Below are 17216 nucleotides of genomic sequence, written 5' to 3'. Positions count from 1 at the left end.
CTGACCATACTGAGAGGTTTGCTTGGGATGGTCTACAGTCAGCTAGTCAGAGGTTGCGGGTGAAGGGCCTAGATGAGGACCACAACAGAGATGAAGATGGAAAGATGGATCTCCTAACCAATCTGAGTGCTTGCTTGGGTGGGTCTATAGTCAGCTAGTCATAGGTAGTGGGGGAAAGAGCCTAGATGTGACCTGCAAGAGACATAGGGAATGGAAAAATGAATTTGTTGACCAGACTGAATGCTTGCTTGGGAGGGCCTACAGTCAGCTAGTCAGAGGTTGCGGGGGAAGGGCCTATATGAGGACCACAAGAGAAATGGGGATGGAAAGATGGATCTGCTAACCAAATCTTAGTGCTTGCTTAGGATGAGCTACAGTCAGCTAGTCATAGGTAGCGGCAGAAGGGACTAGATGTGGGCTGCAAGAGAGATATGGGATGGAAAGATAAATTTGCTGACCAGACTGAGTGCTTGCTTGGGAGGGTCTACAGTTATCCAGTCAGAGGAAGCGAGCGTAGGGACTAGAAGTGGGCCGCAAGAGAGTTAGAGGATGGAGAGATGAATTTGCAGACCAGACTGAGTACTTGCTTGAAAGGTGTACAGATAGCCAGTTAGAGGCAGCAGGGGAAGGGCCTGGATGTGGATTGCAAGAGAGATGGGGGATGGAGATATGAATCTGCTGACCATCCCTAGTATTTAATTCGGAAGGGCCTCTCATGCTCAATTCGCTAATTCGGTTTCAGTATTCTCTAGGATTCTAGCCTTTAGGATTTATTTTTTTTTCTTTCTTCAGATTTTAATCCAGTGGAGACAAAATTTTTCTCACTCTTGATTTCTAGAATGGGTGCTTGCTTTGGAGGGGCTTTACTCAGTAATTCAGAGGCTGTTGGGGAAGGGCGAAGATGTGACGTGCAAGAGATCTGAATCTGCTAATCAACCTGAGTGCTTGCTTGGGATGGGCTATAGTCAGCTAGTCAGAGGTAGCGGGAGAAGGGCTTGGATGAGAATCACAAGAGAGATGAGGATGGAAAGATGAATCTTCTAACCAACCTGAGTGCTTGCTTGAGAGGGGCTACAGTCAGCTATTCAGAGGTAGCGGGAGAATGGGCATAGTTGTGACCTGCAAGAGAGATGAATCTGCTAATCAACCTGAGTGCATGCTTGGGAGGGGCTACAGTAAGCTAATCAGAGGTAGCGGGGGAAAGGCCTAGATAAGAACCACAAAAGAGATGAGGATGGAAAGATGAATCTGCTAACCAATCTGAGTGCTTGCTTAGGATGAGCTACAGTCAGCTAGTTAGAGGTAGCGGTGAAGGGTCTAGATGTGGGCCGCAAGAGAGATAGGGGATGGAGAGATGAATTTGCTGACCAGACTGAGTGCTTGGTTGGGAGGATCTACAGTCAACTAGTCAGAGGTAGAGGGGAAAGAGACTAGATTTTGGTCGCAAGAGAGGTAGGGGATGGATTGATGAATCTGCTGACCAACATGAAAGAAAACAGAGGAAGGAATTTAGTTTAAATGGCAAGCGGGGGAATATCCTAGATGTGGACTGCAATAGAGATAGGGAATGGAGAGATGAATCTGCTGAGCAGCCCGAGTGCTTGCTTGGAAGAGGCTACAGACATCCTGTCAGAAGCAGTGTGGGAAGGGCCTAGATATGGACTGCAAGAGAGATGGGTTGGAAAGATGAATCTGCTGAGTAGCCCGAGTGCTTGCTTTGGAGAGACTACAGTCATCCAGGCAGGGGCAGAGTGGTAAGGGCCTAGATGAGGACTGCAAAAGAGATGGGGGATGGAGAAATGAATCTGCTAACCAGCCTGAGTGCTTGCTTCTGAGAGGCTTTAGTCATTCAGTCAGAGTCAGTGTGGTAAGGGCCTAGATGTGGACTGCAAGAGAGATGGGGATGGAGAAACGAATCTACTGATGAGCATGAGTTCTTGCTTGGGAGGGGCTACAGTCAGCCATTCAGAGGCAGCGATGGAATGGCCTAGATGAGCAGTGTAAGAGACATCGGAGATGGAGAAATGAATCTGCTAACCAACATGAAAGAAAACAGAGGAAGGAATTTAGTTTAAAGGGAAGTTGGACCAAGGGGAAAACATACAAGAATTGAAGGGCTTAGAATGAATCACTAACCAGTTGCTGGAGTAAAGTGGAGGCTAATCAGGACAGAGGGAGTTAGAATTCAATAGCAAGGCTAGTGAGATCATCTGAGTGCTTCATTGGGAGGAGATATAGTCAGCCAGTCATAGGCAGCGGGGGAATGGCATAGATGTGGTCTGGAAGTAGATATGAAACTGCTGACCAGCCTGAGTGTTGGATTCGGAGGGGCCACAGTCAGCCAGTCAGAGTTTGCGGAGGAAAGGCCTTGATGAGGACCACAAGGGACATGGGGATGGAAAGATGAATCTGCTAACCAACCTGAGTGCTTGCTTAGGATGGGCTACAGTCAGCTAGTCAAAGGAAGCGGGGGAAGGGACTAGATGTGGACCGCAATCCCTCTGTGTGTTAGCTCCATTTCCTCTCATGCTCAATTCGCTAGTTTGTCTTCAGTATTCTCCAGGATTCTAGCCTTTAGGATTGAGATTTTCCTTTCTTCAGATTTTAATTCAGTAGAGACAGAATTTGTATCACTCTTGATTTCTAGCCCTAGTGCTTGTTTGGGAGGGGCTACAATCAGTAAGTCAGAGGCAGCGTGGGAAAGGCCTAGATTTGACCTGAAAGAGAGATGGGGGATAGAGAGATGAATCTACTGGTCAACCTGAGTGCTTGCTTGGGGGGGGGGGGGGCTACCATCAGCTAGTTAGAGGTAGCGTGGGAAAAGACTAGATGTGGACCGCAAAAGAGAAGGGGGATGAAGAGATGAATCTTCTACCCAGCCTGAATTCTTTTTTAGGAGTGTCTACTTTTAGCCAGTCTGAGGTAGCAGTGGAAGGGCGTAGATGTGGGCTGGAAGAGACATGGGGGATGGAGAGATGAATGTACTAACCAGCCTGAGTGCTTGCTTGGGAAAGACTACAGATATCCAGTCAGAAGCAGTGTGGGAAGGGCCTAGTTGTGGACTGGAAGAGAAATGGGGGATGTAGAGATAAATCTGCTGACCAACATGAAAGAAAAGGAATTTAGTTTAAAGTGCAAGTTGGACCAAGGGGAAAAGATACAGGAACTGAAGGGCTTAGAATGAATCACTAACCAGTTGCTGGACAGAGTGAATTAGAGCCAGCCAGAGAGAGTTCAAATTCAATAGCAAGGCCAGTGAGGTAACCTGAATGATTCCTTGGAAGGAGATAGAGTCAGCAAGTGAGAGGCAGCGAGGGAATGGCCTAGATGTGGACTGCAAGAGAGATAGGGAATGGAGAGATGAATCTGCTGATCAGACTGAGTGCTTGCTTGGGAGGGGCTACAGTCAGCTAGTTAGAGGTAGCGGGGGAGGGCCTATATGTAGACTGCAAGAGAGATTGCAGATGGAGAGATGAATCTGCTGATGAAAATGAATGCTTTCATGGGAGGGACTACAGTCAGCTAGTCAGAGGTAGCGGGCAGGGCTTATATGTGGACTGCAATAGAGACTGGGAATGGAGAGATGAATCTACTACCCAGCCTGAGTTCTTGTTTGGGAGGGGCTACATTCAGCCAGTCTAATGTAGCAGTGCAAGGTCTTATATGTGGACTGCAATAGAGGCTGGGGATGGAGAGATGAATCTGCTACCCAGCCTGAGTTCTTGTTTGGGAGGGGCTACAGTCAGCCAGTCTAAGGTAGCAGTGCAAGGGCTTAAATGTGGACTGGTAGAGATATGGGGGGGGGGGGGTGTAGAGATGAATCTGTCTTCCAGCCTGGTGCTTGCTTGGGAGGGGTACAGACAGCCAGTTAGAGGCAGCGGGAGAAGTGCCTGGGATGTGGACTGCAAGAGAGATTGGGGATTGCGAAAATTAATCTGCTGACCAGTCTGTGTGTTGGATTCGGAGGGTCCACAGTCAGCCAGTCAGAGGCAGTGGCACTGTCTTCCTTTTGAAGCAGTATAAACCAGTTTTCTTTCACAATATGCCTTCTACTGTACCATCAATGTTTATACAATACCTTCCAGAAGGTGTCCACTTACTTCCCGTGTTTTTAAGGAACATTCCCACAAAACTTTTTGCTCCATCTCCATTTTATTTCTAAAAGGCCTGGAGGTTTGAGAGTGGCTATAAGGGGAGATGAGGAGGCCACTTCAGTCTTTTTAGGATGTTTTTTCTTTTTCCTCCAGTTTTTCTCAGTCATAGTCTTTGAACTAACGGTTTCTTCTATGTAGTCTACAATTAGACGCTTATGCATTCTGGAGTCAGTATGCACATTACAGACCTGTTGCTACTGGGTATTCCATGCAGGTGTCTTTCATTCTTTCATATTTGCTTGTCACACAGAGATAATTCCTGTGTTCGGTTGCAGTCGTTTTCAAGTTCTCCTTGCTGATTCGCTCAACTTCCACTGTACTGTACAGCTCAGCCGGATATTCTAATTCTCGGGTTTTCTGTCAACGGACTGAGAATATTTGGCCCTAGAAAATTACTCGACATTTATCCTTCAATCCAAATAACCAATTTGTTCTAGACAATCTTCTTCTCATTGTCTATCAATGACAGCCTTTTTCCTGCATGGAACGGACCAGTCCCTCTGTGTGTTTCCTCCAATTCTTCTTTTGCTCAATTCGCCTTTTCAGTTTCAGTATTCTCTAGGATTCTAGTCTTTACGATTGACTTTTTTCCTTTCTCAGATTTCTGTTCCGTGGAGACAGAATTTTCTCTCTCTCTTGATTTCTAGCCTTTGAGAAAAAGACATTTCTCTTTTCCAAGCTTTTAGCTTTTAGGACAATCGTTTCAGCTCTCTCCAGATTTTTAGATTTGAGGTCAGACCTTTTCCTTTTCTCCAGAAATGTTGCCAATGTAACAGACTATTCCCCTGTCCTTAGATTTTTGTGTATCCTGACTTCTGATCCTTGGGAAAAGACTTTTAGCCCCTCTCCTGACTGTTAGTCTTTTGGGACAGTTTTATCTTCTCTCCCCCTTTGGGGGACTTTTTTTCCAACTCTACAGATATCTATGCTTTGGAGCCAAATTTTTTCTTCTTCCCAGAATTGTAGCTTTATTGACTGATTTGTTCCCTTCCTCCAGAATTGTAGCCTTGTAGAATAAATTTTCCTGCGCTCAATACTTCTAGCCTTTGTTTCATACTTTTTCCCTTTCTCTAGATTTCTACCCTTTGAAGACTGACTTTTTTCTTCTGTCCAGACTTCTAAACTTTGGCTCGGATTTTTTCCTTCTCTCCAGATTTTTATCCTTGGGGTCAGATGTTTTTCTTCTCTCCAGGATTTTAGCCTTTAGGATTGACTTTTTTCCTTTTTCTAGATTTCTGTCTTTTGGAGATAGTATTGTTCTCTCTCTCTTCATTTCTTGCCATTGACAAAAGTCTTTCCCCTTTCTCCAAGCTTCTACCTGTTACGGTAGGTAACTGTACTTTCTGATCTTTAGGGATAGACTTTATTAAAGCTCGATATCTCTTCCTAAGATACTTTAAGGCCTAGAGAAACTACTAATCTTGGAGTGGGTCAAAGTCAAAATAACAGCAATAGACATTTAATGAGAAATTTCTCTGATGATGATAAATGGGAACTGTCTTCCCATTGTTCCAAGTTTCTTTTTGTTTATGGGGGATGGAATCAAGTTAAGAGCTACATTCAAAGTGGATGGCGAAAAGAATGTCAACACACAGCAGAAAGATTGATACTGAAGAATATAACATAGCCCTAAAACAACCCATGTAGTGCTAGCATAAATTTAAGGCAGGCATGACATGGCATAAAACACCTAAAGAGAGCTCCAAAATAGGACCTAAAGCTCTTATAAACCAAAAGAGTTCAATAAGAGAAAGACCTGCCAGTCAAGTCCTAAAACATATGAAGAGTACAGCACAGCAGTAAAATGGACCAATCAAACACGAAAAATAAATGTAACAGAATCCTGGCACAATATTGCATCTGCCGCACCCCCCCCCCCCCACCCCCCCAATTCTCATCCTTACTTCCACTCTCTTTCCCTTGCTTTCTACCAGAAACATCAGTCTAAATCCTAGTCGTTCCAATTAGTTCTCACCCTACTCATGCAGATCACATCACAATGTCACCAATCTTATTTCTGTTCCCCTCCTCCCTCCTTCTTCCTTGTCCTTCTCATGTGCCCTGTGGAATGTCTGCTCCATCTCCAACAAGCTTGCGTACATCTACGACCTCTTCAACTCTCGATCACTCCACCTGCTTGCACTAACTAAGACCTGGATCAACCCTGCTGCCTTATGTCATGGAGGTAACCTTTTTTCCCCATACACCTCACCCAGGTTGTCACAGAGGTGATGTTGGGCTGCTATTCTCATCCTCACTCCAGCAAAAATGACAAAGACTAGGGGACACTCGATGAAGTTAGAGGGAAATACTTTTAAACCAATAGGAAGGAATACTTTTTCACCCAGAAAATAGTTAATCTTTGGAACTCATTGCCAGAGGATGTGATAACAGTGGTTAATGTAGCTGGGTTTAAAAAAGATTTAGACAAGTTCCTGGAGGAAAAGTTCACAGTCTGCTATTGAGACAGAAATGGGTGAAGCCAATGGTAGCCCTGCAAATTGTCAACATAGCTGTGAAAAAGTATAGAAAGACCCAAAAGAGTTGATGAGTGGCAACTAAGCAGGTAGACTGACTGAAGGCAATAAAATGAGTTCTAGTACTCAAAACAGGAAACTATAAAAAATACAGTAATGGAGCTTTGAAGAGTCAGAAAAGAGCCACAGAGAGCTCATGCAGCAATAAGATTGACTGGAAAGTTCCAAAATTTCTGAAGAATATAACATAGCATAAAGACTAGCTAAAACAACCTGTGTAGTACCAATATAGCTAAAATATAGACATGACATGGCATAAAACATCTAAAAAGAATCACCACAGCAGCAAATCAGGCTGAAAAGCCCAAATAAACCTGAAGAATACAACAAAAAGGAAGACCTGACAGTCAAAGCCTAAAACACTTGAAGAGCACAGCAAACAGTAAAACAAGCCACCCAAGCACTAAAATATCTGTAACAGAGATTTCTGGCACTTAGTACTTTAGTTCCAACATGGGAACCTGAAGTAGAAATTAAGATCCCCAGGGGGAAATACTATTGCATCCAGTGGGAGTGGGTGGGAGGGGCAGTACCACTGGGTGGAATAGCTCAAAAATCCAGAGTAACACCAAAGAAGCAGAAAAATAGACTTGAAACAGAAACATGACAGCAGATAAAGGCCAAATGGCCCATCTAGTCTGCCCATCCACAGTAACCATTACACAGGTCTGCGACTAAAAAGCTTTTTGATTATTTTCATCTAATTTCTATGTATTTTGGTGTGCTAAAAACAAATAAAATATTGAAAAACTCCTAGACATCATGATTTGCCACAAAATGCAAAATTGTCTTCAAATTTATCAATTTTTTTATATTATGAGTTTTAACCAAATTTAAAGTCCAAATTACTATTAATTAATTCACATAAGTGCATTTAAGATATAAAATGCCAAAAAAACCTTAAAGGAGTTGTCCGAGTTAGGTAAAAAAATATGGCACTGTAAATCTGATGGTCAGCAATATATACATAAGCTAAGCAAGTTTTAGGGAAAAAAAATTCTATTTCCTCATTTCCCTAGTTCTCTTCTGGCCCTTTGTTGTTATTTGCAGGTAAACAATCTCTGCCCTTCCCCCCTGCAAAGGGGGTGAATACAAGTGCTGCTCTGAGTGACATGTCTGACTACTGGGATACTCAGCAGCATGCTGTAAGTGTAAGCCTCAGCCCTGAGTCTGTGCTTTTAATGGTAGAAGGGATTAATCTTTCCAGAAGAATCCAGTGGGAGGGAGACTCAGGGCAGATAGCAGCAGCTCCAGTCAGTGTAGGGGGGCATGGCCAGTACTGTGACGACTCATATAAAGACAAATAGCTGCTCTCTCCTGCAGTCCACACTTGTGCACGAATCATCATCAGGTTCTTGGTTCTAGGCTGTTCACACTTTTTTTTATCGCAGTTCGTGTTAGCTCATCATTCTTCAACCGTTATGTTATGGCTCCGTGAAAGTGTATTAATTCGCCAGTTTCTGTTTCATTTGTGGTGAATATACAGTGTTGAAGCAACAGCAGAATATTATACTTCACATAATTTGGACTAAAAATTGGAGATCAAGATAAAGTTTGGCCTCCTCATAAAGTGTGCAAGCAGTATGTTGAGGACCTCCGAAACTGGTTCAAGGGTAAGAAAAAATCTTTCCGTTATGGGATTCCTATGGTATGGCGAGAGCAAAAGAACCATAGTGACGACTGTTACTTTTGTTCATGTGATGTGAAAGGGTTTAATTCCAAATGGAAGCATTCCATTTCATACACTAATCTTCACTCAGCAATTTGTACCATCCTCCATGGCACAGATATACCAGTACCCAAGTCCCCTGCTACCTTGGAAGACATACCTAGCTCCGATGAAGGTGAAGTCATACCTGAACCAGATGAATCAAGTTCTTACTTTGAAGACCAAATTGTTTTCTCGGGAAGAGATGAATGATTTGTAAGAGACTTGAATCTTCCCAAAGATGCCGCTGAGTTACTTGGATCAAGGCTGAAAAGCAGGAATTTATTGTTGCCAGGAGTGTCATCTTCATGGTTCAGACATCATGAAATGGAGTTCAACAAGTTGGTTTATTGCATCAATGTCAAAGGTCTGATAGGTCAATTTAAAATCCAATATGATTCAAAGCAATAACGTCTTTTTATAGATTCTTCAAAAAGAAGTCTCAAAGCAGTTTTTCTCCACAACTATGGATTTTACACTTCCATATCTGTAGGTTATTCCGTACACTTGAAGGAAACCTACGAGAACTTGGAATTGGTTCTTCGTAAACTTAAATATGAAGACCATGGTTGGCAAGTGTGTGGGGACTTGAAGGTCTTGTGCATGCTGCTCAGGCAACAAGCTGGGTACACCAAATACCCTTGTTTTCTGTGTCTATGGGACAGTCGAGACCGACAAAATCACTGGACCAAGAAGAGTTGGCAGCCGAGGGTGCTAACAGTCGGTGAAAAAAATGCCCTCCGAGAAACTTTGGTACCTTCCCATAAAGTTCTTCTACCACCTCTCCACATAATATTGGGATTGATGAAACAATTCATAAAATCACTTCCAAGAGATGGGAGAATGCTCCAAATACTTGGTCACCAAGTTTCCAGGTCTGTCGGAGGCAAAATTGAAAGAAGGTGTGTTCATCGGACCAGACATTAGAAGGCTTATAGTTGATCAAGAGTTTGTCAATACCATGACGGATCCTCAAAAAGAAGTGTAGATTGCATTTAAAGAAGTCATACAGAAATTTTTAGGCAATAACAAAGATCCTCACTACAAAAAGATCGTCGGACGAAAGCTGAAAACATTTCAAGCTTAAGGTTGCCTGATGAGTTTGAAAGTACATTTCCTCCAGTCCTACCTTGAATACTTTCCTGAAAATTTGGGAGCTGTAAGTGAGGAACAAGGTGAACGATTCCATCAAGACATTAAAGAGATGGAAAGGAGATACCAGGGAAAATGGAGCATTACAATGATGGCAGACTACTGTTGGATGCTTCAGAGAGACATTCCAGATGCTACTCACAAGCGTAAATGCACCAAGAGGAGCCTCACAGGGAAGAAGAATCGAGTTTAGTGTGTGTAGGTGAGCTCATTTCAGTTCAAAAAAGGATTTTCATGAAAAAAATTGTAATAAAACTTTAATTTTAGAAGTCTATTTCCATTTATTTTGAGGGATTACCTTATTTAACATAGTTACCTAAATTGTCAGGAAACGTGATGTCCTATGACAAAATAGAGGTCATTTTTGGATTCAGCGCACCAAAAAAACATAAAGATTACGTGGAATAACCAAAACAGCTCTTGAAAATTTTTTTTTTACAGACCTGTGTTATCTCTTTCTCTCTCTCAGAGATCCCATGTGCCCTTTAACACCTCAAGAGTATTAAGACAACAGGAAGAGGTGCTGAAAGGCCCAGAAAAAAAATAGGAACACATCAAAGCAAAAGGAGTGGAATTTAGTCATTGATAAAGGTCAAATCTCTCTTAAGGCACTTTTAAGAGTCAGGAAAAATACTATAGGAGGTGTGGCAAGAAAAAAATACTGTAATGTAAATTTGAAAAAAAACTTTGGAGACTTCAAGCATTGTTCATGAAATTGGACTAAATTTGTTTCTCTACCACTCCTGTTTAAGAATTTGTTGACCATTGCAAACCCTAAAACACCACAGGGGTGCCATCACAACAGCGAGACAGGCAGAATAGCCCACAAACATCTAAAGATGGCAACATACCAGAAGCTAGGGTCCACTTTTGGGTCAGCACCAAATAAAAGGATCTAGGTGTCATCGTATACACCATGCTGAAAGTTTCTGCCCAATGTGCGGAGTTAGCCAAAAAAGCAAACAAGACGCTTGGCATTATTAGAAAAGGCATGGTAAATAAGACTGAGAATATTATAATGCCTCTTTCTAGTGCAACAGACGCTTTATTCCTTAAACTGTGGGTAGTTAATCCCTTCCCACGAGAATTCTTGTAAAAAGCATCATTAGCATTCTTTTGCTCTGCCTCCCATCTCTCAGAGCTGCCCTCAAATTCCTCAGTTGTATCTCTACAAGTGAGATGGTAGGAGTCGGTCTTCTCTACTCATGTTTGTTTTTCAATCAAATTCAGGGATTTTTGGACCATTTGTGAGGTACCCACTTGGACAACCTACACTGTCCAGCCATGTCATTATGCTACTGAATTGTATGGTATTGTATTGTAGTATATTGTATTGCCAAATGTACTGTCCAATGTAACATACTGTGAATGTTGGTTTGTAACCTGTTCTGAGCTCCTGGGAGGATGGGATAGAAATCAAATTAAATAAATAAATGTTCAGGGACTAAAGGACCAATCACTTGGGAGCAAAGCTCACCCTAAGTTTGTCCGCAGTGGGCTTGAATGCAGGTCGAGTGGCTCCATGGTGGCTTTTCCAGGATCATGGCCGATTACTTCCTCTCCCTGTTTGCTTGTATGAAGTCCATTGGGCGGTTAAGGTCTCCAGCTGGTTCGTTGGGCCCAAGAAGCAGTCTGAAGACACAAGCAGTCTGAATTCCAGGCCTTTTGAGGCAGAAATACTCTGTAAGCTGTTTCCAGCTTCATCACTTGCAGCTCCCAGCACACAGCATGGCACAGTGAGTAATAGGCTGACAGCCTGAAAACAAAATTGGAGGGGGATTCTGGAGTTAGATTTAGATTCCAACTCCTATACCTTTTTCAGATTTGTTTAAGAACAATTAAAGTTAGCACAGACTCATTGAAAAACATCCTTCTGCATTGGATACTTTAAATCACATTAATTATCTCCTAAGGGGATAGCCTCAGATCCCCGTGTGTTGCTAGATTTTGACAACCGCAATAAAAAGGGAATAAATCCTCACTGGCTCTTAATCCCCCACCTGTCCTACTGAATAAAGATTTTTCTTCGTTACAATTTGTAAAAGTCAAAAACAACATCAAGCTAGCTGCCGTTTCGCCCACAAACTGCATCGGGGCTCTGGACCAATAATCTGTGAAAATAAAGAAATGAAAAAATAGTGGCAGGGAGTGTATCGTACAGCAGAAAACATTCCAACGACACTGTGGCTTACTGAGGCGTACTGTCTTACACACTCACTATGGCAGAGATGGCCCCAGCTGAAACTGCCCCTGGCTAAATAGCATCTGACGTCACTCACATTTTTCACTTTTACTGCTGACTGGCGAGTCAAGAGCCTAACTCTCATGCCAAACACCAAATTCAAATTTTTGACTCATGATCAGTGATAGTGATACAAGTTTTCAAACTAGATATTTTCAAAGTAGAAGTTCTCAAAGTAGAAGGTCTTCAGTCTCGCATGGGTATCTGAGGCTCTCCCCTTAGGAGATAATTACCGGTAATGTGATTTAAAGTATCCAATGCAGAAGGATGTTTTTCAATGAGTCTGTGCTAACTTTAATTGTTCTTAAACAAATTTGAGAAAGGTATTGGAGTTGGAATTTGATTGTTTCTTTCTCATTCTTGTATATAATTTTGGTGTTAGATTTAGATTCCCCAACCTCTAAAATCCCCAAATTGCTAGTTTTTGGACCCCAACCTGACAATTTTTGATGTTGTGTCCAAGTTCCTTGGAAGCTGCCATGATTCCTGTATTCTCTCCAACTGTGCCCGTAGACAAAAATTTTCCGATGGAACACTTGGTCAAAGGTGGCTACTGGGTAAGTGGTCTGTGGTTTGGAGGGCTGTGTGTGTGTGGTGGGTGCAGAGAAAGCTGCCAAATTGGCAGGGAGGAGGGTAAAAGAAGGAAAGGGAGAGAGGAAGAGGAGAGACAGATGTCAGAAAACAGAGGAGAAAGGGTAGGGAAGGAAAGTAGAGGAGAGGGGAAATAGATGCCAGAGTATGGGGTGGGGACTGGGAAGAAAAAGAAGGAAAGAGTGAGAATACCATGCGGGTGGGAGGGAGGGAAACAAAACAGAAGGGGGAGGGTGGCAGGGAGAAGGGAGAAAGAGATGGAAGGCTGCCAGACCAGGGCTGAGGGATGGAGAGGAAAGAGATGCCAGAGCATTTTTATCTCACAAAACATGTCTTCTTCTAGGGAATGGTGGCTATGCGTGTAAACCGTGGCTGATGACTCCACTAATGTCACCCCACTCAGAGGCAGAGAGATACTTCAGTGAGGCACCTATCGCAACAGGTGTACCACTGAGCACACTTTTGGGGTGCTGAAGAGTCACTACCACTATTTGCATTTCTCTGGAGGATCCTTGCAGTATAGGCCTCAGAAGGTGTCAGACATTACCACAGTGTGCTGCATGCTGCACAACAGAACTGAGACATCAAGTGGAGATTGCCATCGATAACTTGGCATGTGATGATTTGAACATTGCTCCACATGCTTTGAGATCAGATACTGCAAGGGGAAATGCAGTATAACGTAAGATGATCAAAGACTACTTCTGACAATTTCCCAGTATTGTTTGCAGTATATTTTAATAAAATGGTATTTTCTCTACAACAAATGTTGTTATTAATGATTAGGGGGGAAGGAGTTAATAAGGATGATGGTCAAATTCATTTTTTTGGGGGGAGGGAGGGCGGGAACAGTATGAAAGATACAAGATTTTTATTACATTATTATCTGATTGGCATGTGTAACTGCTGCCATGCCACTGTATTGAGCTTCGAATTAATGGGGCGCACCGAAAGAGTACAAGCAGGCTGTAGAGTGCTTATTAAGGATGGGGGGGTTCAGGACAGAATTGATGGTACCAGTAAATGTTTTGTTGGGGGGGAGGGTCACAACAGAACTAATCGTACCTGTAAATGGTTAATAAGGAATCATACACCATGCCATTGAGCTCAGAGTGTAGTTTCAAGGCCCGTGCTGATGCCGCTTATATTTGTGACAATTCCTAAGCACCCTATATCTTAGCATTGCCACTGTACATTATGTAGTCTGTCCTCCAAAATTTTCCCCCTCCCCAAACCTGGATGTTTTCTAAAATGTACCACTCACTGTAAAGCTAAACCTGCCCACAACACGCACTCACTGGAGACAAGTTTCAAGTTTATTAAAACATTTTTATACTGCTCAATCAGACATGACCAGAAAGAGATCTAGAAAGTAGATTTTGAAAATGCTTACTTGAACACTTTTGTTTGAATGGCGTCCAAGTGCCAAGTTTGGAGTGCCAGTACAATTGAACACTGGCAGTGCAAAATATTAAAAAATACATTTTTCCCCCTGTTCACTAGACACCCACATCCCCCTCCAACTATCGCAAAATCTCCCTCTTACCCTTCCTATCCAAGCCAATCGAACTTGCTGTTCATCGCCATTTCTTGGACTTCCTTTCTTCTTAAGATATTCTTGAGCCACTTCAACTGGACTTTCACCCTCTCCATGCTACGGAAACTGTCCTTGCTAAAGTCTCTTAACAACCTGTTCCTGGCCAAATCTAATGGCCTCTATCCTCATTCTTCTCGATCTGTCTGCTGCCTTTGATACTGTTGATCACCACCTACTCCTTGTGACAGTTCCGACTCCCGAGTCAGCCCTGACACACAGGAGAAGCCAGGATCTGAGAGAACAAACCACCAGGTTAAACACACCTTTAGTAAAAGGCATTCAAAAGCTGCCTACCCTCTAGACTAGCCTAGGCAAACCCCGCTTAGCAAGCAAGAGGATAATTTTCACCCTGACCACTGGGGGAGCCAGAGAGAGGGAAAACCTGCCCCCACTGCAGCTAGGTTTGGGTGTGTCCCAAACAGAGAGAAAAGCAGCTTACACAAGCTAGCAAAGGCAGTAGAGGAACAGTGCTTGAGGAGAGCTCTTCAGACCAAGTTGCAGGCCTGGGAAGGAGACCCCATGGAATGGGAAAATGCTGGAGATTCCCAAACTCCAGGCCTAGAACCAGTGGAGGAAAACATGGACTGCACAGAGCCTGAGCCAGTTCCTGAACCAGTGGAGGTTATGGATGTGAATTGCTGTGAAAAGGGTAAGAAGCCATTTTGTGGCAGGTTTTTTTTTTTTTCTTAGAAGAAAAAAACCTAACCCACAGCCTAGTTTTGGTTTCTTGTGGAATTTACCAGAGTCCTGAATAGATCTTTGCAAGTAAAGGCCTGGTGTGTTGCTAGCAGTACTGTTTTGTTGGGGTTTTTTTTGCTAGCGAAGAACTACTTCTTTTGAAGAGATTTTGTACTGCTGTTTGTGTGCCTAATTACCAGCCCTGTGAAAATAAGAAGTACTGTGGAAAGATAGGCTGGGGGGATGTATGCTGCAACATCCGGGTGGGATATTTTTGTGGGTCTTCTCTTCCCCTATTGTTGTTAGGAAAGGGGATAAATAAAGCTACACAGCAGCTTATGCCCCACAGTGGCTCTAGGGAGCCAGCACATACCTGCCTATGATAAGGGCAGACAGATGCTAAAACAGTGATTGTTTTGTTTTTCACAAAGAAGTTTTCTTTTGTTGTATTATCTTCAAGAGACTGATCAAGAGACTTGTAATTCGTTTGTGGCAAGGACAGGATCCCCATCAAACTCGTTGAGAATGGTAATCTCAGTCTCAGACGTAAGATGGTATTGCTGGTATGAACAGATGTAGAAAATGATCAACAAAATCAGATAGTGGTTCTAAGACCAAGCTGTTTGCAGAGATGGTGGGTCTTCCTGGAAGATCGGTGGTGGACTTGTGAATCTTGGGTAGCATATATATGGTGAGAATTAGAGAATGACACGGTGGCGGTTTACCCGCGGCCACCGCATTTTAGCCGCGGGTCACCCGCCGAAAACGGGGAAGAAAACTAGCAGTCGCTGCGGCGACGGGGACAAGGCCATTCACCGCCCGCGGGTCGGTGAATGGTCTTGTCCCCGCAGTGAGGCATGAAGGATCGCGCGGTCCCCGCAGCTCACACCCGCCTGCCCAATCGATTCTAGTGTTTAGCCAGCTCTCTCCCTTCTCCTCACCTTAGTTTGTAGATTTTCTTTTTCGGCGACCCGCACGCTATCAGAGAGCCGCGCACCCGCTGCTGCTCAGTTTCGATCTTCTGCTCTGACGCAACCGGAAACAGGAAGTTGCAGCAGAGCAGAAGATTGAACACTGAGCAGCCGCGCGTGCGCGGCTCTTTGGGAAAGCGTGCAGGTCGCCGAAAAAGAAAACCTATAAACTAAGGTGAGGAGAAGGGAGAGAGCTGGCTAAACACTAGGATCGATTGGGCAGGCAGGTTGTGGCTGCGGGGACCGTGCGATCGCTAGTGTTCCCGGCTCAAATTGGAAGGAGGGAGTGAAAGGGAAAAGGATTCTGGGCCAAGGGGATGAAGTCGGAAAGAAAAACCCACAGCAGGAAAGAAAGGGAAGGACTGGCAGGTGAGCCAGATGCTAGAAGCAGGGGGGGGGGGAAGAAAGAGGGAAAAAAGCTAGATGGGGTTGAAAAGAAGAGACACACTGGTATGGAAGAGGAAGATAGGGGAAATCTGGACACAGGAAGGTAACAGAAAGAGGGGAAATTATGTGCATGGGGCATAGGGACAGAAACATAAAGGGGACATGCTATGGGGATGGTATATGGACACAGGGGGGGCAATGACAGATACATAGGGGAGATATTAGAAATGGAGAAAATAGGAGCACAGAAGCGAGATGGTTTGTGGGGATGGGACAGGGACCGAGCTTGCAGGCTCCAGTGGCTTGCACAAATTACATTGTAACGTGCCATGAAAATAAGAGGAAGGAAGGTAGATAGGCCACGCGAGAGGAGCTGAAGGGTAGTAGAAAGGAACAGATGGTAAAGGAGGGAGGGAAGGGTGGTGGTGGAAAGGAATAGAACAGACATTGAAGGAGGGTGGAGAGGAACAGACCCCCAAGGGAAATGTGGAAGACAGAGTGGGAAGAAGACAGATGCCAGACTATGCGGGAGCGGAGGGAAGAAGATGGGTGCTAGACCAATTGGGGGGGGGGTTAAGGGAGAGGCACAGTAACAGCAAATGGAAGACGCAGAGAGAAGACACACAGTGGATGGAAGGAATTGAATGAGAAGATGTGGAAAGCAGAAACCAGACAACAAAGGTAGAAAAAAAAATTATATTTATTTATTTATTTTTTGCTTTAGGATAAAATAGTATATTAGTTGTGTTGATAACAATTTATAAACAAAGCCCTGCCAGCTGAACATCTCTTTCTCTAGTTCAGCAGCAAGAACTTTGATTTATAAGAAAGGAATAAACTAAATATTACAGTACTAAGGCTTATATGGATGCAGCGGGGACGGTGACGGGGCGGTGAATGGGATGGCAGTGGCGGTGACGGGGCGGTGAAAGGGATGGCGGTGACGGTGACGGGGCGGTGCAGAGGATGGTGGGCCGGTGACAGGGACAGATTTTTTCCCCGTGTCATTCTCTAGTGAGAATGACTGGATTTTCGTTGATGAAAAATTGATTGTCGTTTAGTGTAAGGATGCCTGCGTTATGTGTGTGCTCAACCAATTCTTTAATTTAATCCTGGAGTCTAAGTTTCCAAGTTTCTTTATTTTTGATATACCATTTATCATACAGGTGTCTAAATGGTTAACAATAAAATATAATTAA

The 17216-nt window shown here is 43.7% G+C and overlaps 1 protein-coding gene across 3 annotated transcripts in view; it reads left to right on the top strand.

Annotated features, from left to right (window-relative positions):
* Positions 1-13140, top strand: part of LOC117349086 (putative nuclease HARBI1) — a 179500-nt gene extending 166360 nt beyond the window's left edge. For all 3 annotated transcript variants that reach the window (XM_033922194.1, XM_033922101.1, XM_033922284.1), the window contains 3 exons: positions 11046-11287; positions 12257-12350; positions 12728-13140. In XM_033922194.1, coding sequence (XP_033778085.1) covers positions 11046-11287; positions 12257-12350; positions 12728-12858 — 467 coding nt within the window. In that variant the 3' untranslated portion in view covers positions 12859-13140. The remainder of the gene's footprint in view (positions 1-11045; positions 11288-12256; positions 12351-12727) is intronic.
* Positions 13141-17216: the final 4076 nt, after the last annotated feature.

Source organism: Geotrypetes seraphini, chromosome 1, assembly GCF_902459505.1.
Source record: "Geotrypetes seraphini chromosome 1, aGeoSer1.1, whole genome shotgun sequence".
Lineage (NCBI taxonomy): Eukaryota > Metazoa > Chordata > Amphibia > Gymnophiona > Dermophiidae > Geotrypetes > Geotrypetes seraphini.
Note: the sequence above shows the minus strand (reverse complement) of the source record. Positions and strands in the feature narration are given on the sequence as shown.